This window comes from Sturnus vulgaris, chromosome 3 (assembly GCF_052056855.1).
Source record: "Sturnus vulgaris isolate bStuVul1 chromosome 3, bStuVul1.hap1, whole genome shotgun sequence".
NCBI lineage: Eukaryota > Metazoa > Chordata > Aves > Passeriformes > Sturnidae > Sturnus > Sturnus vulgaris.
In genome coordinates, this window is record NC_142245.1 from 60,894,888 (window position 1) to 60,920,392 (window position 25,505).

General features: G+C 36.0%; 1 protein-coding gene across 2 annotated transcripts in view; it reads left to right on the forward strand.

The window, feature by feature from the left end:
• Positions 1-25,505, forward strand: part of MED23 (mediator complex subunit 23) — a 37,628-nt gene that overhangs the window by 5,682 nt on the left and 6,441 nt on the right. The window contains exons 8-24 of one of the 2 annotated variants that reach the window (XM_014874200.2): positions 896-965; positions 2,565-2,677; positions 3,805-3,900; positions 4,443-4,460; positions 10,879-11,079; positions 12,548-12,691; positions 14,153-14,298; positions 14,864-15,109; positions 15,294-15,436; positions 15,970-16,144; positions 17,814-17,977; positions 19,096-19,220; positions 19,710-19,915; positions 20,828-21,008; positions 22,539-22,709; positions 23,920-24,136; positions 24,982-25,218. In XM_014874200.2, coding sequence (XP_014729686.1) covers positions 896-965; positions 2,565-2,677; positions 3,805-3,900; positions 4,443-4,460; positions 10,879-11,079; positions 12,548-12,691; positions 14,153-14,298; positions 14,864-15,109; positions 15,294-15,436; positions 15,970-16,144; positions 17,814-17,977; positions 19,096-19,220; positions 19,710-19,915; positions 20,828-21,008; positions 22,539-22,709; positions 23,920-24,136; positions 24,982-25,218 — 2,653 coding nt within the window. The remainder of the gene's footprint in view (positions 1-895; positions 966-2,564; positions 2,678-3,804; positions 3,901-4,442; positions 4,461-10,878; positions 11,080-12,547; positions 12,692-14,152; positions 14,299-14,863; positions 15,110-15,293; positions 15,437-15,969; positions 16,145-17,813; positions 17,978-19,095; positions 19,221-19,709; positions 19,916-20,827; positions 21,009-22,538; positions 22,710-23,919; positions 24,137-24,981; positions 25,219-25,505) is intronic. The other variant, XM_014874201.2, reaches the window with a different exon arrangement.

The window sequence follows — 25,505 nt, forward strand, 5'->3', positions numbered from 1 at the left end:
ATTTTGTTGCACACAACACTTGTATTTTAAAACAAAGTTTATGTGAAAATTTAAAATCTGCTCAACAGTAAGCTCTGCATTTAGTCATATAAATGAAGATACAGGCTTGATGTGATTGCAGCAGCAGCTTCCTGTGTTCTTACATGAAACTGACATAATTTTTACCTATGGTCTGACGCTCAAAATTCTTGAAGCATTGAGTTGGTTTCGTTGAATATGTTTGGAAATGCAGGTCATGCATACTTACCACTTTGTGCTTTCTCTATGGCTTCAGGATAAGAAAATTCACTTTAAATAGCTCACCAGTTTTTTCTGTGTTATGCAGAGATATTTGGGGCTCTGGTGGGATGAAAAGTGTCATTGTTTCCAAAAAATATCATAATATCAATCCAGTTTTTAATTTTGCATTCTGTTAAAATAACTAGGTGTTTGGAAAAGGGTAAAATCCCAATTCCTTATATTAATGGGAAAAGTTTTACTGTCTTTTGAAAGAAGATTTAAAGTAGATTGTAGTAATCTGGATCATTTTTCTATAAGGAATTGTTATTTAGCAGCAGAGATTTATTATGAACAGAAATTCTAGCTTATTTTAAATAATCTGTTTCTATGTGTTATGAATTCATATAACATAATTTGCACAGGAGACAGTTCTTACTTAACTCCTACTTGAGTGCAAATGGGGAAGAGTGCTTCCTGTGCCTCCGTTCTAATGCCATTTTGTGGTTTTATGTTCCAGATGATTTTTCCAACTTTTTGAAATAGGAAGCTAGTTATTTTAGTAGATTTCTGTATATTTTATTAAAAAGCATACACATACATATTTTTAAATATATAAAATATTCCTTATCAGTGTCTGGAACTTAAACCCTAATTTTTTTCTCCTCTTCTCACCCAGTTACTAGGTAATTTAGTGTCAGATTTTGTGGATACCTTCAGACCTACAGCAAGAATAAATTCTATTTGTGGTAAGAGAATTACTTAATAAATGACTTTAAAATAAATTAATTTATTTTGAACTATTTTTTCTTAGAACTCTTTGGGAGCCATATCATCTAAGCAAAATAATTCAGATCTTATGTTTCATCTAGTACCTTTACCCTTGTCAGTTTGTTCTCAGACTTGGTTCCCTTCAGGTTTTTTTTGAAGGGGAAAATTCATTGATGTGATCAAAATAATTTTTCTGCTACCTGCTGGTAGTGGAAGTGTGCTGGTTGTTACATGGTCATATGGTTTGTAACTACAGGTCACTAGAAGAGTAGGAAAATTGTTTTCTGTGCCCTAGGATTTTGAGTTAGTACATATCCACTGGAATGTTAGGCTTGGAGTGTTTTGAATTCAGTTTCCATTGGAGCTTTTGTAGCTGCTCAGCCTCTTCTCTGTTGTTGCAGGCTTCTGGATGAGTGCTTCCTTGCTCAGATGGGTACTTGTTCTACTTTTCTGTGGAAGAAATGCTCACCTTCATTTATTGTTAGAAATCTGATGATCAAAATTTGGCTGTTTTAATGTGATGCCTGCTGCATTCTTCTTCAGAAGATAAAAATGTCTTCTCTTTGCTTTGAGTAGTTTAATAAGAGCTGCATTAGTTCTGAGCAAGGTTTATTGCGATGGAGCTTCTTTAGTGCAGAGATTAAAAATGTAAATTCATGTGCAATGCTCCCAAAGCATTTTGTTTCAGAAACATCTAGCTATTCTGGTATTGAAAGTGTGGCATAGCTTTTATTTATATGACTGGTAGGGATCACATTTTATTTTTTCCAAGTGTTGTATCTGTAAATGACTTGTGTAGATACAATTGAAAGGAAGAAATAAATATTTATCTACTTCTTGTGTTATCTGATAATAGTATGGCCAGTTTGGATAATGGAAGTCATGGAATTTGAACTGAGAGGGGTCGAAATTGAGGCACCTAAATTTACATGCTGATATACAGGTTTGCTTGGGGCTCAGTTCAGATGCTTATGTTTAAGCAACTAAAATAAAGGCTAGTTGTCTAATGTACACAGACTAACAAGTGTAAATTTAGCTTACCAAATAACTTTGTATGCTTTGGTCTCACTGGGCTATGCTGACTGGATCTTCATTGACTTTAATTGGAATATACACACTTGTGTTTAACTGCTTTACTGAATACAGTCTTGCTCACAGGGTCAATAAAGGCAAATTGAAAGACTAAATTATACTAAGGTTTATAAGGCTATTTTTTTTGTGGAAACGGTCAGTCTGCCAAAATCAAATCCCTAGGTCAAGCAATGGCAGGGGAACAATATTCTCATAATATTCTGTGAGGGTACTTTTAGACTGATATTTGCAAATACTTTTATTTTTGGGGTACCCAGTGTGAATAAATGGGGACTTTACTGCTTAGATATTTTATTAGTTGAAAAACTTTTGTTAGTTTTATTAGTTAGGAAAATAAAATCAATTTGAAGCAATCCTGTAGTAAAAACCTTTAAAGAGTGGAAATTGAAGGAGAGCATAAAACTGGCCAAGGCCAGTTTTTTGCATCAAAATGATTAGGCAATGGGCCAGTTTCACTGGTTGAGAATTTGTTTCATTGCATGTAGGTCGCTGTAGTCTTCTTCCTGTGGTAAATAACTCAGGTGCCATGTGTAACTCATGGAAGCTGGATCCTACAACCCTTCGTTTTCCTTTGAAAGGTCTCTTACCATATGATAAGGTATGCCTTATTAAACATCTTAAACCTGTTATATCCAGTCAAAAAAACCTTCTGTGTCATAAAAGCGGGGAAAAATTTAAACCATGAATATCTAACTTTGAAGGTGTAGATGTTTGATATTTCAATGATTTCAAGCTTTATACGGAGGACCTGGAAAGTAGTATTTGGTATAACTGCTGTCCAGGATTCTGCTTTGTGGATGTGTGCATCTTAGAGAGCAAGTGAGAGCTGAGAATTGATTGCAAAATTGGTTAGATGGAGGAGAATGGGAAAGTATTTTCTTCTTATCTGTGCTCTTCATTTTTCCACAGGAAAGATAATTTACAATTCAAACTTAAAGTTTGCGTGTTTAAACTTAAAACTCTGAACATGAAATAGTGGTGTACTGAAAGAATTTAAAGGATCAGGACATAAATCCATGTTGTCGTGCATCCCATTCCCCATACCCTAGATGTCTAAGAAAGGAAATAAATACAGTATATCTAGTGACATGTATAGTGCTCACAGTCTACAGCCATTATAATTTTGTGTGTTTCCTGACACAGTGTGGTTTCTCTGTATTTAGTAAACCTTCATCTCCCAAATACTTGTTCAGACTCTTCTTGAGTCCCTGTAAGCTTTTAGTATCCTCAACATTCCTTAGACAAGGAGTGCCACATTTCAGCTTCATGTTGCATGTGGAATCAGCTCCTTCTGTTTGTTTTGAACTCAGGTCCACGTGACATTTTTATTTAAAGTGATTCAGGTTGTTGGAAGATGTAGTGAGCAGTTGTTTCATGTCTGATTTCTTCACATCAGTCCTGATTTTTTATGCATTTTGGTGCATTTCCTCAGTTGTCTTACCTTGTTGCCTTTGAGTTCAAGGCTGTTCCAAGAAGTGTACCATCCTTTTATTGGATGAAGAATGTTCTTCTACTTGGACCTCATAAAATCTGACACATAAGAGCTATAATTATCTCATCATTTCTTTTAGTTACCAGAGAGTAAGATGATTTCCCAGATAATACATACCTGCATAAGTTATACATTCATTTTTGCATTGTTTATTCGGTTAAATGTAAGCTCAGTATTAAACATAACCTCGAGGCAATATATGTTTGTATGTGATTGATTGTTTCTTTTTCAAGGATCTCTTTGAGCCACAGACTGCTTTGTTGAGATATGTGCTGGAACAGCCGTATTCAAGGGATATGGTCTGCAATATGCTAGGTCTGAATAAGCAGGTACTGTACTGCGCTGTAACATGTGATTTAATTCTGCATAGAATCTGCACTATTCTTTTTCTCTTTTCTTTGCTATAGCTAACTAAGCAAAACAGTTTAGGTACAGAGAGTGATTTTTTTTTTTTTTTTTTATGAGATCATATTAGGTTAATTGGACACTGTTATTCCTATCATTTGTATATTGCTTTACGAATGTTAAATTGAAAAGTAGAGATTTAAAATATGATTTTTTTTTGCATTGCTTTTTTTTCCTATAAGGCCAGCCTCAAGTACACCTTTGACAGACAGTAGGAGACTGGTTATTGTTAGTTGGTTTTTAAAGCATTGTTGTACTTTTGTATTGGAATGTTATAGTACTAGAATAGTTGAGAGCTGGGGTTTGTTTTGTTACATTTTTTCTTTTGAAACCTTAGAATGGGGGGGCTTAGTCTGACTTGGGGATCCTTGAGGCTGGCCTCATAGTCACTGTTTTGTCTTTTCTTTTTTTCTTCCTTTATTTTTGTTCTGTCCTGTCTTGTCCTGCCCATCCTCCAATGCTCTAGACCTTGAACATTGCTCAGGTATGTTCACAACCTTACTGTTGTATTGTGACTAACGATACGCTGGCCGCTTTGTAGCCACTGATTCCAGGTAGAGAATACATGTACAGTCAGGGCTTGAAATTGGCAGGACCATTAGTCAAGGGCAAATTCTCACTACAATTCTCTAGAGATATGAGAGATGTAGCATAAAGCTGACAGTCAGTGGTCCTTTGATACTAAAATTTTTGTTGGAATGGACTGCTACCATTTCCCTTACCAGTTATAACTTTTACTTTGCTGGAATTTTCAGATGAGGAGAGATTTTTAGTTCAAAATTTCATTCCTTAAGCCAGTGGAAAAAGCATCCACTGGACATAATTGTAAAAATACAAGGCTGTAAATGCATCATTTAAAAAAAAGAAAGATTTACTATGGAATTTTCTTGCCATTAGGAGCCTATGTAAAGAACTTCCCAACAGGCAATTATAATATTCTCTAGGTGAAAGAAGAGTAGTGCAGAATACCACACAAAAAGTAGTTCCTTAAAATTTTGACTACTTGTTTAAATAAAGAAACGCCTGAGCAAGTCAACCAAGTGGACTTCTGCTTGAAATTTGAAATTATGGGTGTTATATTTATAATTTATCCCTCATTACACTAATAATTGCCACACCTACTTTAAAAAAAGCAGTGTTTAAGATTTATAAAATAGCGTTGCTGTTTGCAATACTATAGTGAAGGTTGTGTCAGTGTTTCCATTTAAGAAACTTTTTTCAGGTTTGTAACTTGACTATAAAATTTACATGATCCTGAAACCTTGTGTACATTTCCCTATGTAATGGAATACACCAGTGCATTTTCTGAACTGAGACAATATTTTTGAATGCACAGATTCGTACATCTTGGCTGATAGTACTCTGTGTTGTATTTGACAATCTTTTGTACCTGAGATTTAAAGCAGCTGAAATGTTAAACCTTGGAATTGAGCTGCTAGGTTTATGTTTAAATGAGTAGTATTTGTGTGTCTTTCTGTGTCTGCATAGAGTTGATAAACCAAACTATTCCTCTATCCATCTTGTAGCTGGTAAATAATACAAGATATAGACAAAAATTATGTTGAACCTATTTTATTCTTCTAACTATGGATGGTCTGTTCTTTCATGTAATAAAATAAATACGTTAGAAATGCTGGGTTTTAACTCCTACTTCACCATCCTCTAGAAGTAATTGAAGAAATAAAATGTATTAAATTATACTCTTTAAAATTTGTTTGCTAGTATAGGAATTCCTACACAAAGTTTCATCCTGGCGTGAATTTTTATGGCCAAGGAACAAACATGAAGAATGTAGCTTATAAAGGAAATGCTGACAGAACATGAACTATAGCTGTGGTTACACCAGCATAAAGATGTTGAAAATTTGTGAGTTGAAAATACAGATATAGAGGTGGGTGGTACAATGGTATAGAACAGGAAATATGTTCCATTTAAACGTTATTGTATTCTGCATAAAACTGTGGAAAACATTAAAATTTTACTTGCTTTTAGGTACAAATTATCTTTGTGTTATATTTCAATTTGTTAACGTAGCCACCTGACAAAAATAGTAGCATGCTTTTCAGAAGTTGTGTAACTATATCAATGCTTTCATAAAATGGCTGATAATCTTGTATTTTATTATTAGAGAAATAACTTGCAGAAATTGAACTGTCACTATAATAGAAGGCACTTAGAAATGCAAATAGTGCCAAGTTTGTTTCAGAATAAATACAGAAACACCTCAACGCAATGATCATTATTTATTTATGATCATTAATTATTTATGTGGAGTTGCTTGTATGCCCTGTCAACTATTTACACAGATCCAGTTGCAGGATTGGAGCCTTCATTTGAATCTTTTGGCATCACAATCTAGGTATGGTTCAGCCAGATTTGTCCTAGTTCTCAAGTATTCTTGAAGATGAACAACGAAATTTTGTGGTTCACTCTTAACTAAGCAGATCTGTGTTAGAAAACCATTCACTCAAGCCATCTCTGAGTTGTGTAAAAAATATACAAATCCAGCTGTCCTGTTAACTTTTTAGGGAGAAAAATGAAGGTAAAATTTCATATATTTATAGATTCATGTGTTTCTTTCAGAATTCTAAGTTTTCTTGGGATGAGGTTTTCCAATACCCTTATCAAGTATATGGTTTTAAGTCCAAATGTAATAATATGGACTTCAAAATGTTTCTTTTGTTGGTGTCTGGGGACTCTGAGTTTTTGCTACTGTGTACTTCTGTGTGGGACAGTACATACTCTTGTATATCTGTTTGAGTTGGTCTATGGAAAATAGAGATTTAAATTGTATTTTATCCTCTATATTGTCATGGTTTGCAGTTGAAATCTTGTCTTAAGGGTCTTTTCCAATCTAAATAACTCTACAATTCTATGTCAATTTATATTCTCCTGCTAGCTGGGGTGTCAATTTCAATTCTTAGTTATGTTTTTAAATTAATTCTTTAAATTATATAACAATTTGATTTTTTTTTTTTTTTGGAAAATGTTTAACAGTTCGGAATGTCTTAGTGCACTGATACCGCATTAAGATTTGGTTTAGGGATCTAGCAGTTGTTTCTTAAAATGGAGCTAAAGTAATGTCATAAGGACATGAACTCACTTTGGATATTTTGGTTTATATCTTTACCTTATCTTTATGTACAGACTTGCATAAAGACTAAAATGCCATTTTTGCTTGCATAGTTAGGATCTTGTTGCAGTCCTCTAATCAATCAAAAATTGTTATTTTGATTTTCTCTGATTTGAGGAATATTTGAGAGAGGAGGTAATTTTCAGGTGTCTTGTTTCTGTAATGTAAAAATGTTTAATTAACAGCTATTGTATTAATGATTTTGCTCTTTAAATAGTGTATTTGGCTGGTCACCTTTTAAACCAGCAGTGGTCATCTGCAGCTTATCTATGCCTTACTCTGTGCAGGTGAATGTGTAGTTGTGTTTTCTGCTATCTACAAACCAGGATAATTAGCATGGGGAAGGTGTTGCAAGCTGAACTGTTAAGTGAAAGGAATGACAGTATGCAATATTTAAATATTGACTTTCACTTTTATTTAAAAAAATTCGGTTGATGCTGGGATCTTACTATCTAATTTTACGGTGATAATGTGGCAAAATACTTAGTTTAAGGAGTGTGATTATTTTTTATATGTTTCTGATTGTAAGGGTGTGTGTTGAGAACACTCAAGTATATGTTCCTTGTTGAAATTTATTCCTTTTTTTTAATGAGGGAAACTTGAGAATGGCTGGCCAGACTTGGAAGAGATGATAGGATCCCGTGTAATATAAACAATAAGCTTTAAGATTTTGTGTCCTTGTAGCATACAGTTCTGGAAAATGGAATGTGGGAGTAGTTCTGTTGTTTTAACTACTTTAGACATTTTGAATTGGGCTTTTGGAGACATCATTTATTCTTGTAGGGGTCTTGGCCTCTCTGATTTGGTCTTCTGAGTCCATTTCTTAGGTGTAGACATTTACTAAATGTTGTCTGTTTAAAATATTCAAAAGCTATCATAGTTATCAGCCAGCCTTACTGACTCCTTAAAATATTTTTCTTTTAGGAAATACTTCTGATGCTAGCCATGCCCCTGCCCCACCCTTTGATTCTCACCCTGTCTTGACATCCCAAAAAAAGAAGGAATTAAAAATTCAAACCCAAGTAAGAACAACAAGCCACCATCCAGCTGACACTCTGGTCCACTTAAAAAAATACTACTAGTCCATTAGAGGGCTGGTCTTGAGAAATTTTAGTGTCAAGTTGTCATGGAAGCACTTTTTCCCCCCTGAATTTCTTCATGGTTTAAAAATGTTTTCAATTAAAATATGTATTTTCAGATCTTTAAATGCTATTTTCAGAACAAAATGGAGAATGTGTTTGTACAACCAAATTGTAAAAATTAGGCTCATGTTTGCTTTAGGGAAAAAGCATAGTGATTTTGAATGCTACATTTTTTCATACTTAATCTAGAACAGTATTTGGAGGTTTTTTGTTATTCCTTTTTGTTTTACTTAAGCCACACCAAAACATGAATTCCTACTCGTTTGTGTGAAGGTAATCAGCTCTCACCTATAATTTTATTCATCTCAGTTTATACTGAGATTTTCTTTCACTTGTGAGCAATTAATAAAACAAGGGCCCAATCCTGCAAATTCCTGTGCAGTACAGTATTTTTATTTCCAAGAGTTCCGAAACTATAGATACAAAATCTTTGCAAAAATGTATGTTCATTAAAATACAAAAAAAAAAAAAAAAGCCAGAAAATTAAATAAATGAGAATAGAATGTGCTGCTATTTTTCTGATGGAAAATTGTTTTTAAAGCAATGAAAGTATGGTTTGCAGAATAAAACTTGAATTCATTTTTTTAATTTCCTGGCTCTTAAACTTTTCCCAGTCTTAGAATTATTCAGAATAGCAAAAATTCCTACTGGAAATTCTGGCTCTCTTTTTAACAGTAATATTTTTCCTGTTGTATTCTTTGAATAACTTCATTCCAAATTAATGTAGCCTAACATGATTAGGCTTTTGGACATTAACCCAGTGCTTAGCAAACTATTGAATTTCAAGCCCTGTACATAGTAGTTTTGCATGCTGGATTATAAACTAGTCTGTAGTGTTGTCTGTTGCACCCTGCTCTGCTTCATAATTAGTTGCTTTGGGAGGGGGAGAAAAACGAGCCACAAAAGACCCCCAGTGTTCTGAAGGGACGGTGCCAATACTGCTCTCTGTAAACCTGTACCATGGTTGGTCTGTGATAATGACATTGCGTACTGGGAGAAGAGGTATCATCGGTGCTTTCTGTCTTAGCTAGAGGTTTGTGTTAAGCATGCTTCAAGAAGGCACAGCTGGAATTGTAGCTTTCTGCAGTTTTGAGCTGGCAAAGAGCATGCAACAGGGGATGCTGTTCACTATATTTTGTCAACTTTTCCAATTCTTGCATTCTATTTTTAATTGAAGAGAATCTCTTTCTTTTCATAGCAAAAGACTATCATCAATGAAGGTAGAACAAGCATCTCCTTTCAGCATCTCTCTTTACTTTTATTATATCTTTATATTAGCCCTTTTTTAGGCTGCCTGGCTAGTAAGTCAAAGAATTCATCTAAGGCATCCCTAAAATGTTTTATGAGCATTGGGGTGATCTTTTAAAACTTCTTACATACACCTTTTTGCCTCTAGAAAGGGATAACGCATTTTCATGGTTAGTGTTTGAGCAGCTCAGTTCCTTTTCTTTTGTATCATAAAGTAATAATTTTTTCTTTAAGGCTGCATTATGTTACAGGCATTGGGCCAAATAAAAAAATTAATAAATATGACCATTCCCGAGTACAGATTGCATTGAAACAAACAGGTTAGATTATTTCCAAAGTGCTAGCACTTTCTGAGATAAGTTAAATTCACCATGGGTTTTTTTTTTTTTCCCCTTAGTTGTAGTACGTTGTATGAGTGTATCAATACAAATGCAGGATAATAACAGAAAGTGGTTGCACTGAAGATCTTGAAACGTGTCACATTGTACTTGGTAGTCTTGAACTGCAGATTTATAATCTGAGTTCCAAACTACTGGTAGTGGACCTATTTTATTTACATCTGTACTAACAGAATATATCTGAATATATAATGCATTCCTTTCTCGATCATTATTAAAAATCATCAGAGATGGTGTGTATTTTAAATTATTTCTGGGTTTGCATAGCCTAGTGTGAAGACTGTGGCAGTCCAACATCTGAGAGGCTCCTCACTCTGATGTGTAATTTCTGTTCTGTTTACAGTATGTGGAGCACACCACTGATTAATTTTCAATTTTTTTGATGTTGTAACCTGTGATGATGTGTCAGTAGGACAGCATCTAGTTTAGTTATAGGAGTATGTTAATTCAGCTGCTAGTTGCAGGGGGGGGTAGGTGAACCCAAAATGAGAGTGAAAAAGAGAATAGTCATCCAATGCCTTCATCATGTATTAGGCTGTTTCCATAGTGATCCCTACTTTTGAAATGGACTTAATGGAGTAAAGAAGGAAAGGAAAAAAAAAAAACCATACCACGTGAAAGAACCCCCACCTGTGTGTTTAAAGAATAGGCTTTGTTTTCTGTGAGTGTGGAATCAGAAATAGCATTCTGCCTGAATTTACTATAAAACAGCAAAACAAAAACCCATATGTTATCTGTGTGTTGATGAGCTATGTTTTGGAACTGAGTAGGGAATTGTGGAATATATGATAAAATATAAAAAGCATTGTGACCTGTAACATAGTGCAGCTTTAATATACTGGCTTATCCTTAACTTAAGTTCAGACTTCATCTCATGCTTCCCAGCCTTCTGTCAAAATACTGTACTGTAACTGCAACTGTGCAAGTTCTGGAGTTAATGGCAAGGCTTTTGGAATACTGTATCTGATCTCTGCCTTACAGCACAAGCAACGTTGCCCTGTGCTGGAGGACCAGCTGGTGGATCTTGTGGTGTATGCCATGGAACGGTCTGAGACTGAAGAGAAGTTTGATGATGGTGGAACCAGTCAGCTTCTGTGGCAGCATCTCTCCAGCCAGCTCATTTTCTTTGTGCTCTTTCAGTTTGCAAGTTTTCCTCATATGGTCCTGTCACTCCACCAAAAGGTAAATTGTTTGTATCGCTCCCACATGGTAAGAGGGGTTTAAAAAACAAAACCGGTATTTTTATTTAAAGTGTCATTCATCCCTGCAAGAAGTACCTTATGTGTAAGAATTAATTAAAATTTTTAATCACTGGTCTCTCTAGAAGTCAAACTCTCAAGTTATGTTGCTGTGAGCTAGGTGTGTTTTTAGTGTATTCAGTTACAGGATGTTGCATTTTATTTGGATTCAAAGTGTGCTAATAACTAGAATAAAGAGATAAACTGGCATAATTCAGAAGATCTAAGTATTGTGCTCTTGTGTCCAGTTTACAAATGAGTTTTGAACAGAGTGAGTGCCCTGTTCTGTTTGTGGACTAAAAAAATATGCCATGCAAATAGATGTAGGAACTTGCTGTTTGTCTAATCAATCTACTCAAGCAATCAAAGGTAATTTGTCCAATTATGGTGATACCGGCAATCACAGTCCCAAGTTACTATTACTTCCTAGTAATAATTCCATTAAAACTGATACTACTACTATTTGCCCTTTCCTCTGGTGATCTGGGTTATATTTCTAAGGGTAGTAATGCCAGCCCTCCATAAGAAGGGAAAGGAGGGGTTACATTCAGCCAGCAGCATCCTGAGCTCTTTGCTGAGAGAGCTGTATGCTGTTGATGGTAGGGTAGGGATGTTTTTTCTATCCTCTCTGTAGGATCAGCTTGTGACTATTTAGATGCAGTTTCCAAGGTGCACAGCACATTGCTCCGTCTTCATTTGTCCACAGTTCCGTGTCACCGAAAAATTTACTGTGTATGTTTTGTTCCACTTCTGGTGGATTGTAGTTCTCTGCTCTCTTTGTTTACTCGGAAATGAGTTTTACCAGGGCTGTATTCCTGTAATTACTGTTAATAAACCATTAAAGCAATAGGCATTATGCAACACAATTGCACAAATGTAGTATAAAACTGCAGCAAGCAAGATAAAAGTAGAAAATTAGTTACTGGAGAGTTGCTCTTACAGATAAAGAAATTAATCAACAAAAAATAAAAACAAACCTCCAGGTGAGTCCAGATGAAGCAGACTGAAGTTGTTCTGGCTCAGAGGCTTCCTTTGTAGGACTTTATAAAGCCTGTGGCCTGATGCTAACAATGATAATACTGTACTTCGCTACAGGGCTACAAGGTGACAATATAAGACCAATATTTGAGTGTTCAAAGTTTTTCAGAGTTTTTCAAAGCAGTGATCCTCAGGAGTTAAATGCATTTTAAATCTTACCATTAATTGTTGTGGCACTCACAGAGTCCATTCATGTGTTAAATCTAACTTACCTATTTCTCTTTCTTCTGAAAACAATGTAAGTTTCTGCCTAAGTCCTGCTATAAAATTCTCTGCTGAAATTGTTTTAGTCTGCCCTTCTGCTTTTATAAGAATCTTTGCAGTGATTTTTTTTCTGCATGCAGTATTTGTCTGTTACTGAGTGTTCTTGACAGTTGGCAGGCCGTGGTCTCATTAAGGGGAGAGACCACCTGATGTGGGTGCTACTCCAGTTCATCTCTGGCAGCATCCAGAAGAATGCACTGGCTGATTTCCTCCCAGTTATGAAGCTGTTTGACCTCCTGTATCCTGAGAAAGAAGTAAGTCTCTGATATTAAAAGTTTTATTTTTAATTCAGCTTGGTATCTTCATATGTCAGTATTTATATCCTTCTTGAGTCACTTGTAGAACAGTGTACTGCATAGTTGGAGGGAGATGTTTCGTAAGTTTTTTTTGAGGATTTCATATCCATGTAATCACATTTGTTTTTAGGGGCAAGAAAGACTTTTGTTAATTCTTCTCTTGCTTGGCTTTGGTTTGATGAAAGTTTTGAGGAGTTTAAAGCACTGAGGAGACTGTAAGGGAATAATGTGTAATTCTATTGTTACATCTGGGCTGAAACAGAGTAGTACGTTAAATTCATTCTGCAGAGGCAAATCAAATCGTATCCGTGTTTTGTACATTCCTCTAGAATGTTCCTGAGGAGGAAACTTAGACAAAATTCTTAAACTTTAAATCTGGCAGAACTGTCAGTGTGAAATCCTGATTGCTTACTCTTTTCATAGTGGTTTTTACTTTGGGTAAATGGATAGAATAATACAAGAGTGTGATGTATCAAACTGATATGTAACAATTTTTCCCCCTGCTACATTAGTTTTGACCCACAGAAATTCTTCAGTACAATTTGTATCAGGAGATTTCAATTGCTTTTGTCAGCATCGAATACGGGAAGAGCAATAATACTATTTACTTCAGCTGTAGTGATGGCTCCAAGTTACACTTATTGAAAATCTTTGACTAGTGCTTTTTAAGTGCTACATTTTAAGTGCTTGTGAAACTGAATCTTAGGAAGTAGTTTTTTAAGATTCAGTTTCACAACCCTTAAAATGTTATCTCTGGCTGTTGCTCTGAAGAGGATCTGCCTTGCTATCCTGTTGATGATGTATTGGTGCTGTCTCACACTGTCAGTGGTGTTTGTGCAGCAGTAACAAAGGGAAAGAAATATGGATGTTGGGAAAAGGAGAGAGCCAGAGTTCTTCCAGTTGCAGTACTGTAGCTAAGTCTGGATCCAAAACTTTTTAATTTTGGATTGTACCTCTTCATGAGAAGTGTATTAATGTTTGAGGATTAACTGGGACGCTGAACAATTCAGAGTTTTCAGAAAATACTGTTGAGCCACTGAGTACCTACTATGGAAGAGATACCATAACTAGTTTCTGAATAATGTGTAAGTGTGAGGCTGAGAGAAAAAGCATATGCTTTGTAACTATATAAGTCTGGAAACTGTGCTCTTAAGCATGAATTTCCTTTTGCCAAGGTCTTAGATAATTTTTTGGTTTAGGTGTTTTTTAGAATAATTGCTGAGGTGCAGGTCTCTTCCCTAGCTCTTGATTTAAAATTGCAAACACTGATGAGGGTAGAATCTGTTCTTTAAAAATGTTCCTAATAGTGTAACAACTCAGAAAGAAATAAAAACCTGATCTTGTGAATACTGTTTATCTAAACTGGTTTTCTGCACATTAATCCATATGGTATGTCACATTCCTGTGTTCTTTCTTTAGTATATTCCTGTACCTGATATTAACAAACCCCAGTCAACTCATGCTTTTGCGATGACCTGCATTTGGATTCATCTGAACCGGAAGGCCCATAGTGACAACTCCAAGTTGCAGATTCCCATTCCTCATTCTCTTAAACTTCACCATGAGTAAGTGTGGGGGTTTTGTTATGTTTTGGTTTATGTTTAGGTATAATGAAATAGGCAGTTCCGAGTCTGTATTCAGAATGTATTGTGTGATGGGATGCTGTATTAAGGTTGTCAATAGAGTGACTTCAAAGTCATTCAAAAAGACGGAGCTCAAACTCAAAATATTTCATAAAAAGTGAAATGCTGTTATCCAGCTAGTGGAAATGAAATATTTTATCTCAGAATAATAAGTCTTTATTACTGATGGAGAATCTGAAAGTAAATGGGCAATTTTATTTTGTTATGCTGTGGTTTGGAAAATGTCATTGTAAAAGTACATTGGTTTAAATTTTTGTCTGGAAAGATGATTTTTAACTGTGGTTTTCTCGTAAGGTATTTCTCCAATGTAGAAAAATCTCAACATGGTGAAACAGTGGCATAAGAAGCAGTTGTTCTGATGTGGTGCAATTAATTATTTTGATTTTTTTCTACTATTTTATAATGGGTTTTTTGACTGAGATTGTTGTAGCTGTATTCCTGTAATGCATGTATCTCCTGCTTAATGTTTAATCTTTTTGGCTCACAGGTTTTTGCAACAAAGCTTAAGGAATAAAAGCTTACAGATGAATGACTACAAAATTGCTTTGTTGTGCAATGCTTACTCAACCAATTCAGAGTGTTTCACTTTGCCAATGGGTGTACTAGTAGAGACTATTTACGGAAATGGCAACATGAGGACACCTCTTCCAGGGACTAATTGCATGGCATCAGGGTCTATCACCCCACTGCCAATGAACCTCTTGGATTCACTCACAGTTCATGCCAAAATGAGGTACAGTATATGCAGCTAGCTTAACTTTATTTTTTTAACCCATAAATCTGTGTGTGACTAATTATCATCAGAAAGGCTTTCTGTGACTGGACATGTCATATATAGACCTATTAATTTAGTCTAAAAATGTGTTAAATTTCAAGTCCATATTTTTGATCCAAAACCACTTTCTCTCTTTCCTCAGTCTGATTCACAGCATAGCTACAAGAGTTATTAAGCTGGCTCATGCAAAATCTAGTGTGGCCTTGGCTCCTGCTCTTGTGGAAACCTATAGTCGCCTGTTGGTTTATATGGAAATAGAATCCTTGGGCATCAAAGGCTTTATCAGTAAGAAAGAAAAACACTTTTTTCCCCCTGCTTTCTTTTTGTTAGGTAGTATTTTTGTTTAATGGCAACTGGAGACCATAGTAAAACTGAAAATAAAATGATGCAGCACGTATAAATTAGTTAAATGTAAAAGAAACTCTGAAAGTTGTCCTAGTGCTGCAGTAAATTCCAGACTAGTTGTGCTGCTGTCCCTTTATGCCATCCCTTGTATGGCCAGCACCTTTCCAGTTGTGCTGTGTTGTGTAAAAACATGCTTGATGGAAAAGCATAAGCAAAGTTACTTTAAGACACATAGGATACTTAATTGCTTTTGTTAAAATAATTTACGTGTCTGCTGTATGTGTTCATTCAAAAGATTATTAAGCTCTATACATTTACATCATCAGACAGCACTTGCACATATGCTCTTTGGAGGTAATACACTTTTCAAATCAAATGTCTGACTTACAGCCTAATAAAACCAGTATACTCTGTAGCTGTATTTCAAGGTGTGATCAGTTGTAAAACTTACTTTACAAACTTTTTTTCATAAGGTCAGCTCCTGCCAACAGTGTTCAAATCTCATGCATGGGGAATTTTGCATACTCTGCTGGAAATGTTCAGCTATCGGATGCATCACATCCAGCCTCACTACAGAGTCCAGCTCCTCAGCCATCTTCATTCCTTGGCTGCTGTACCACAGACTAATCAGAATCAGCTTCATCTCTGGTGAGTGATGTTCCCATATTTGTCCATAATCTCAGATTCCTTCTTGTTGAAAGCTGCATGAGACCTGTTTAAATGACACTTCCCAGTCTTACTTCTGTGACTAACTTGTTTTGGGGTGTTTCAGCAGTACAGTTGGTTGTTAGCAGTAGTGCTCTGCAGAGACGCATTCTGTTGCACACACATGGCAGCAGTGTCATGAATCAGCACACAGGATGTGCAGCAGAGCTGTCATGCCCAGAGGTGCTTCTTGCATGGTAGATAATGGGCAATGCCTGCTACTTGTAATCAGTGCTTGGCTTGTCTGCCAGTGAGACTGTGCTTGCTTTCTTCTGTAAAGGATGTTTAATTCCCTTAGAAGAATTAAGTCGGTTCCACTTAATTGTTATGTGAGGTTGATTTTCAGTCAGATCAGAGAATTAATCTGGTTCACCCTGCAGCTGGAAAGGAGTTTGTGCAAAGCTATGGTGACTGTATGTGAACCTGAGTGGAGTCCCTCGTAGGGTGTGTGTCATGATAGCGTAAAACTGGATAATCTGAATACAAGAAAGGTGACAAAGCTGGTTAGAGAAGGTTTAGAGAGGTTACACAGGTAATTCCAGGCAAAAGCTTTGAGTTTACCTTACTGTTAACGAAGTTGAAGAGCATGAGACTAATTTTCTATGTAGAATCTGGGGCTTGTCAAAAACTTGGGGAAAATAGTATCCATTCACTCTTAGAGTACAATAAATCTTGTGGGACTGTGAGACAGACTAAGTTCATTATTACCAGTCCATATAAAGTCCAATTATACAGTAAATTCATAGATTCATAGAATGGTTTGGGTTTGAAGGGACCTCACGGGTCATCCAGTTCCAGCTCTTTTGTTGTGAGCAGGGACACCTTCCACTGGATCAGGCTTCTCAGTTTCTTAGTCTGAATTCAAATTGCCTAGTTTCTTATCCTTTACCAAGCATAAAGAAAACAGGTCAAGACAAGTTTCTCCTGAAATTCAAGTCCTTGATCTCTTTATTGACCTTAATCTTGTTTTGTCATCGTAGTCTGTAAAATACAGATGTTAGTCAATTTTAATGAGTGCTGCACACAACTAGAATAAAGTACACTATGGCTTTGGCATTTCAAAGACACAATGTTATAAAAATCTTTCCAATGTCTTCAAATTACCTGGTGTGAAAAGTGCTTCCAGTTAAAGCACTGGAAATTAAAGTACTTTTAATCAAAAGTTATACTTCCTCAACTTCCTAATTTCTTTAATAAGGACAATTTAGTGATATCTACTTGAAGATGGTAGTTAGCTTTGAAGCTTCCTATGTATTATTCATGCCTTTTTATTTTGGTTTTGCATATATTTATTTATATTCTTTAGATGAAGATATGCGGAAAATAACAATGGAGGCTCTAATTGGAGAGACTTGAGGCTCTTTTTCAGGGTCTCTTCACTTGGAATTTTTACTAAATCTACTTTTGAGTGCTTTATTTGAAAATAAGATACTGAAATAGTTGGTAAACTAATTAAACAGTAGAAAAAGTGAACTTTTTCAAAAGGTTAAGAACATAATTTTTAAAACATAATGTTTCATATTATTTGAAGCAGTAAATAGAGGAAAAATAGATTTTTTTAATCTTAGAAGCATTAGCATTATTTGCTAACTGGATTGTTTCCTTTTCTCAGTGTTGAGAGTACTGCTCTAAGGCTAATCACAGCTTTGGGCAGCTCGGAAGTCCAACCGCAGTTCACACGGTTCCTCAATGATCCCAAAACAGTTCTTTCAGCAGAATCAGAAGAACTCAACAGGGCTTTGATCTTAACTCTGGCAAGGGCAACACATGTGACAGGTAATAGCAGTACGTTCTAGTAAAAGCTGTAGTCAAACCGTTTCTCTAAAGTACTGTTTGAAAGAGTGTCATGGAAATGACCTAGTCACAAAACATACCGCATGAACTTCTGGTTTTGAAAAAAATGGAGTTCTTATTTCCAACTACTTGTATGTAGGCAAAAAGCTATTGTTGAAGCAGTTGTAAAATGAGATATTCTTTAAAAGTTTATTCAGAGGTACACTGTCTAGGGTTTAGTTTTTTTAGTGTCTTATTTTGAGTTTCATTATTTTAGCTCTAAAGTTTTGGATTGATTACTCATACTTGCTATTTAAATAGCATGAAATACTCACAGCAACTGTGCTGCTCAGGTGGAAGCCACCCCCTCTATAGCTTGTATTTAAGAAAAAGTAGCCTGAATTTTTGGTTTCTTTTTTTGGGAAGGGAAAAAAGGAAGCTTTCATTGTGTCTTAAAATGTTTTAACAGTGTGCAGTGACATGGATCAGGTTTTTGTTAGCTTTGAGGGATGTTTTCTCTCTCCTTTTTTATGGTTCTAGTCTGCAGACTCACTGGAGAGTTGTAACAACTGATTCACAAAGACTCATAGAGGTGATTTGAAGGGGAAAGGACTTCTATGTGTTGGTTTCTTTTTTATTTTTTTAACCATTTCGCAACTTTTCATGAAATCAGCCCAAGGGCTGAGGGAATGAGGCTTTCATTTCTACAGCTTAATTGGGGCAGGTACTTCTGAACAGGTTTTTTTAAGCAATATAAAATGGTATCTGGCAATTTCATCATCATTATCTTCCTCAGGATTTTTTTCTAAAAGTCTAATCAGTTAATCAGCAGACACTTGTTCTAGTCTAGACATTACAGGAAATTAAATATAAAATGTTAAAAATGTGATTGCTTTATTTCTAGCTCAAACCTTATAAATAATTTTCTTATTGTTAATAGCATAAAAAAGGTAATATCTAGCACTTTCTGTAGAGCAAATAAAGTCAAAGAAAGGGTCTGGGAGAAGTTGGACAAAAAAAGGAAATTGTTAGGCTAGAAAAGCCTTCCTACGTATTACAAAAGGAATACCAGTAAGAAATGGTTTTGTGTGAAATTCTAATACCATCAATCCGTTTTCTAGACTTTTTTACAGGCTCTGATTCAATTCAGGGAACTTGGTGCAAGGATATACTGCAGACTATCATGAGTTTCACTCCACATAACTGGGCATCACATACACTAAGCTGTTTTCCAGCTCCTCTGCAGGTAATAGCTTAAACCTGAAGACTTTACAATTGGAAATACAGTGAATTTATTCTCATAACAAGATCCTTTGCCTTTTGGGGGTTGATGAGATTCTTCCCCTGTCTAGACTGCATTAATCTCAAGTCCCTAAAGAGTGCAGCATGATTATAACATTCCTATTGCTTTAGAAATGTATTAGATACATTCCCCTGGAGTATTTGAAGGTCAGATTTGGTCAACTGATACTTGTGGTGCAAGGTAGATCAGATGGTTTAAAAATATAAAAATAAAATAAAAAGTTGGAAAAGCCATTTTTTCTTGTGGCAGTTTGTCATGTAGCTTTGTTAGTGACAAAAGAGTCACAGTGGTACCACAGTGAAATAACAGCCCTCCTTAGTAGGTTTATGGTACAAGGAAGTAGGAAGCCATACAGTGCTAAATCAGGCAAAATTTTCCTGTTCAAATGTTTTACTGTAGGCTTTCAGTCACAGCAAAGCTTACTTTTTTCAGGTGTTCTTCAAGCAGAACAACGTGCCTCAGGAAAGCCGGTTTAATCTGAAGAAGAATGTGGAAGAGGAATACCGGAAGTGGAAGTCGATGACCAGTGAGAATGAAATAATCACACACTTCTCTGCTCAAGGTTCATCCCCGCTTTTCCTTTGTCTCCTGTGGAAGATGTTGTTAGACACTGATCACATTAATCAAATTGGTTACAGGTGAGCTTAAAATTGTGCTATTTCAAAGTTATGAAGCAACATTCTCAGTTCTGAGGACATAGGCCATGTGCATTAACAGCTTGTTCTTTTAATTAATTTGGAGCATGCATAGCATGGAAAAATAGAGTGGAGCTAGGTAGTAGCCAACATGCCATAAAAATTGTGCAGAGTTGAACATCAGTTCCACCATGCAGTGGTCTGCAACGCATGTTTTTCCTGGTGAGAAACAAGGATGTGAGGTGTTTGAATTAAGCAGTTTCAGTCAATCTGAAAGAGTAAACAGAAACTATAAAGCATTCATTTACTCAGTCTTTATACTTGAGTAAAGGACAAATATTTATTTAGATAGCATGTTGGATTAAGGTGAGAATTCATTACAGAAGTGGTAATCATCTGTTTTTTTAATTTGTTTCTGGTAGAAATAGCATCAGTTCCAGCTGTGAAAAATAGATATATTTCTTTTCAGTCCTTCCTAGGTTTGCTGAAACAATATTTATGATAGCATGTGTTACTTTGTGTGCAATGAGGAAACTGTTTATAATGCTATGGCTGTATTAAAGTGCATGGCATAGGAAAATAAAATTGAGTTGCAGAAGGTTGTCCTCAGAGGTGTATAACTAAAATTGCATAAGTGAAGCATGGGTTCTGGGCAGAATACTGCAGATGACACTGGTGAACTTGAAGCATTTCTCCTGATTGGTATTTGGACTTTGGAGTTGTCTTGCTCTAAAGTTGGGGTATTTTGCTTTGGTTTGGCATTTCCTTCAGTTAATTTAATAAGAGGGAGGGAATTTTGTCTTTTTTTTAAAGACAATTGTGTTAAAACCTGCTTACTCATATCAAATAAATGTGCATTAGAAATGGATTAGGAACTGTAACAATTTTTTGTTACTTTTTTTCCTTCCCTGCTAGAGTGTTAGAAAGAATTGGAGCCAGAGCTCTGGTGGCACATGTCAGGACATTTGCAGATTTCTTGGTGTATGAATTCTCTACATCTGCCGGAGGTCAGCAGCTCAATAAATGTATTGAGATTCTCAATGACATGGTGTGGAAATACAATATTGTAACACTGGATAGGCTGATACTCTGTTTGGTAAGTGTCTCTTCAGAAGACAAGCTGACAATTGATGTAGTCTGCTTTGTGACTCATTTTTAGGAGCAATCTTTTAAAAATGGATTGGTCTTCAATAGTGACTATTTGCTAGGTCAATTGTCAAGTAAAAGAATAGATTACTTCTTTAAGCAACATAAAATCCCAACTCTTACAGTTCTCTGAGTCTTCAGGGAAGTATTTCTTGCTTATTCAGTGGCAACCATTGAACTGGCATTATTAAATGCTGTGATTGGTGGTTTGGGTCTCTTACCTCAAAGCCGTGCACTTATTCAGGCTCTGCAGAGGGGCCTGGACAGGCTGGATCAATGGGCTGAGGCCAGTTGTCTGAAGTTCAGCACGGCCAAGTGTCAGGTCCTGCACTTGAGTCACAGCTACCCCATGCAGTGCTACAGGCTGGGCAGTTCTGGGCCCCTCACTACGAGGCAGACTTTGAGCATGTCCAGAGAAGGGCAACGGAGCTGAGGAAGGGTCTGGAGCACACGTCCTGTGAGGAGCAGCTGAGGGAGCTGGGGGTGTTTAACCTGGAGAAAAGGAGGCTCAGGAGGGACCTCATCACTCTCTACAGCTGCCTGAAAGGAGAGTGTAGCCAGGTGGATGTTGGCCTCTTCTCCTATGAGAAGTGACAGGCAATAGGACAAGAGGAAGCAGCATCAAGCTGTGCTGGATTGGATATTAAGAAAAATATCTCCACTGAATGACTTGTCATTCAGGAACAGGCTGCCCAGGGATGTGGTTGAGTCACCATCCCTGGAGATATTTAAAAGATGTATAGGTGTGGCAGTTCATGGTATAGTGGCACTGCTCAATTAATGGTTGGACTCAATGATCTTAAAGGTCTTTTCTACCCTAAATGATTCTATTCTGTGATTCCTGCAGGCTTAAAAGGTAGATAGGATATGGCATGTTATTCATTCATTCACAAGCATATAGAAAATGTTGTACCCATTAGAGTACGCTTTCTTTCCTTAGAAATCAGCCTCTGTCATCATAATAGTAAGACAGAAGTGGCATCCTCTTGCTTTTCATAAGATATATATAAAATAAAGCAGTATTCACCTAGAGAGAACTACATTTGCATTCAGTAATTTTCCTTTATATTTAATTTTAAATATCATCTTAATGTTAAGCTAGTTGTTTGAATTCTAATTTGGTTTTTAGACTGAAGTCCAATCATATCAGAGTGGCCAGGGGTTAAAAGCAATCTTAAATTAATTGTCACTTAATTGGTTATTTTCAATAAGACAAGTGACAGATAAAAAAGAGCTAGAATTCCTGGGGAAAGTGCTATCACTGGGCAGTTTGTAAAACCTTCTGCTCATGGAACAAATATGGGATAGGGATTGAACTTGCCTCTTTTTTATGGCTTGCCTTGAAAAGAGAGTTGAAAGGCCATATATTCAGTGTGAATTTGTATGCAGATGTAGCAAATTTGGCTGCCACGTTTTGGGGCTATGGAGCAGACAGCAGTGTCAACTGTAATTTCATGTTATCTGATCTGTTTCATTTAAGGCTATGCGCAGTCATGAAGGAAATGAAGCTCAAGTTTGTTACTTCATAATCCAATTACTCTTACTGAAGCCTAACGATTTCAGAAACCGAGTGAGTGATTTTGTGAAGGAGAATTCTCCCGAACACTGGCTGCAGAATGACTGGCATACAAAGCATATGAGTTACCACAAGGTATCATTCTTTTATTGTAATAATTTCTGTGGAATTGATATCAGCTATCTTTTACAGGACAGCTTAATCAATTTTTGGACTTGCCTAATGAGCTGTAATTTGTTTGGGCTAGTATGAAAACAATAAATTACTGTATTTAATGACTTTGAAATTCTAATGCAGTAGTGTTCAAAGATAGAAGTAGCTTAAGAATTGGGTGGATGTTCATTCTTGTTCATCTAAGTCATAAAATAATTTAAAAATCTTGGTTATACTGAAATTCACTTAAATGAGAGTTTTTGTGCATCAGGGAAAAGGTATTTTTTCTGGTGTTTTATAACTATATTAATAGGTAGACCTAGATTTTCTTCAAATTATTAAAACTTCTTCCATCTTCTATGTGACAAGAACATGATAGCCTGATATGTTAGGGAAGAGAACTGCTGAAATTTTAATGCTCCTGTAAAGATACTGGTTTCTACTGGCTAGGAAAGGATGTGCCAATGAGCTGTTCTGTCAAAAAATAAACTCTGAGATGGCACAGATACAAACAAAATGTCATGTAGTTCAATATATGCCATCTAGTTTGATCCAGGAACTGTTTGGTCTATATTAGCCTTCTGACTTGGTTGTACAGTGTTTTGACAGTGCCTAAAAGTGTAAGGGTAGCAGAGAAGCAAATGAGCCTGAGAAGTGCTCTGACATGGCTGCTCAGCCACTACACCCAACCTAGCATATAGAAATTTCAGTCACAGGTAAAACAGAAGTTCTGCCCTCAGCAGTACCCATCTGTTATTTGAGTACACTGCAGTTCTTTCCCAGGGAATTATTTCATTCATGCTATTTCTTGTGTTCTAGTTTGGCATATGATGCAGAAACTTCCAGCAGTACTGATTTCCCCTAGGTTTTCTCTTGAAGTACATGACAAAAGACATTTTAACACTTCCTGCTTTCAGCTTTGCTTTGGAATAATGTTCTCTTATGCCCATTTTGAGTGGTGCTGAAACTTTGTTCTGAGGGTTTTTTTGAAGATACTAATGTACTATTCTAATAGCCAGTTCAAGTCAGAATTCCATTTTCTTCAGTAAGCTTATCATAAGCTTCACTGAATTCAAATGTCATAAAGAGGGTTCTGAAGTGTCTTTTTAAGATGTAGATGCTGAATGTTTAATCCATTACTTATAAAGAAAGAGATTTTGATTTTTATTTTGGTGGATTTCTTTCTTTCCAGAAATACCCTGAAAAGCTGTATTTTGAAGGCTTGGCAGAGCAAGTCAATCCCCCAGTTCAGATCCAGCCCCAGTACTTACCAATTTATTTTGGAAACGTATGCCTGCGCTTTCTGCCAGTGTTTGACATTGTAATTCATAGATTTCTGGAATTGCTTCCAGTGTCCAAATCACTAGAAACTTTATTGGATCATCTGGGAGGTTTATACAAATTCCATGGTAAGTTATCCATGAATGCAGTCAGATATATTCCTGTTGTGATCATTATGTCCTCTTCACCTCTTTCATTCATAATGTTCATGTATTAACAGAGCAGTGCCTTATTCCTTTCTTGTACTCAAAGCCCTGTGTACATTTACACAGAGAAGTGCATTTCCTGTTTAGTGAATTTCAGCTTACTAACAGTGATTCTGTTTTTATTCGGGTATCTCTTGCTAATTCATGCTTCCTTCTCACCTTGCCCATCCATTCCCTTCTAGTAGTGAATACCTGGACCTGTGTCCTAACAAACTTTCTGTTACCAAGACTGAAGCAATTGAAAAGCAGTTCCTCTCTCTATCCTTACTTAAGATTCAAATAACTTGACCTGATACTTGAATTCTTTTAGAAATGCACTTTTATAGTAATTGTTTTATAGGTGTCATTGCTATGTTGTGCTCAGACAATTTACAATACTCATTCTTTACTGTGACTTCATACCTGGAATCTTCGTAACTAATACCTTATATACGAAGAGAGGACTTAGATTTAGTCTTTTTACTTACTAATATTAATATATTTGTTGTACTAATATTAATATATCATTAAGTTGTGAACTCTTAGCAATACTGACCTTCATCGTTCCACTTCTTTTGTTCTGCACAACACCAAAGTATGTACAAGACAAAGGAAAATCAGTTTTGTAGAGTATATTGAAATAAAGAATGTGAGTCCATTCCATATGTGCTGTTTTTGAATAAATGCAACTTAGTCTTGCACAGCTCTTGATTTTAGTTTTGTTTGCCACAAAAAGTGATGCTGGAAGTTATTTCTGGCTTTTATTGTTTTCCCTTTCTCCTTGGCAGACCGACCAGTGACCTACCTGTACAACACTCTTCACTATTATGAGGGGCATCTGAGAGAGCGCACAAACCTCAAGAGAAAACTTGTTCATGCCATAATTGGCTCTCTCAAAGATAATCGTCCACTAGGCTGGTGTCTGAGTGATACTTACCTCAAATGTGCCATGAATCCCCGAGAAGAGAATCCATGGGTTCCTGATGATGCTTACTATTGCAAGCTCATTGGAAGATTAGTAGACAATATCCTTTCAAGTTTGCTTTAAGTAAGCTGTGACAATGTCTTTGTCTTTCATCAAAATATGAAGTTCAGTTTCTTTATTATTATAAACAGGGATGTGCTGCCCTAGTTAGACATCTTAAAAGGTACAGTGAAAGTGAAATACAATACAACTGTATAAATATGTCACTGTTTAAGCATCACTTGGTGATGTTTATAACAATTACTGATGTTTATGCTTTCTGAATTGAATTTCGATTGTCAAAAAAATAAGCTCGATGCAAAGTGAATATTTAAAGGATTTCAGGAT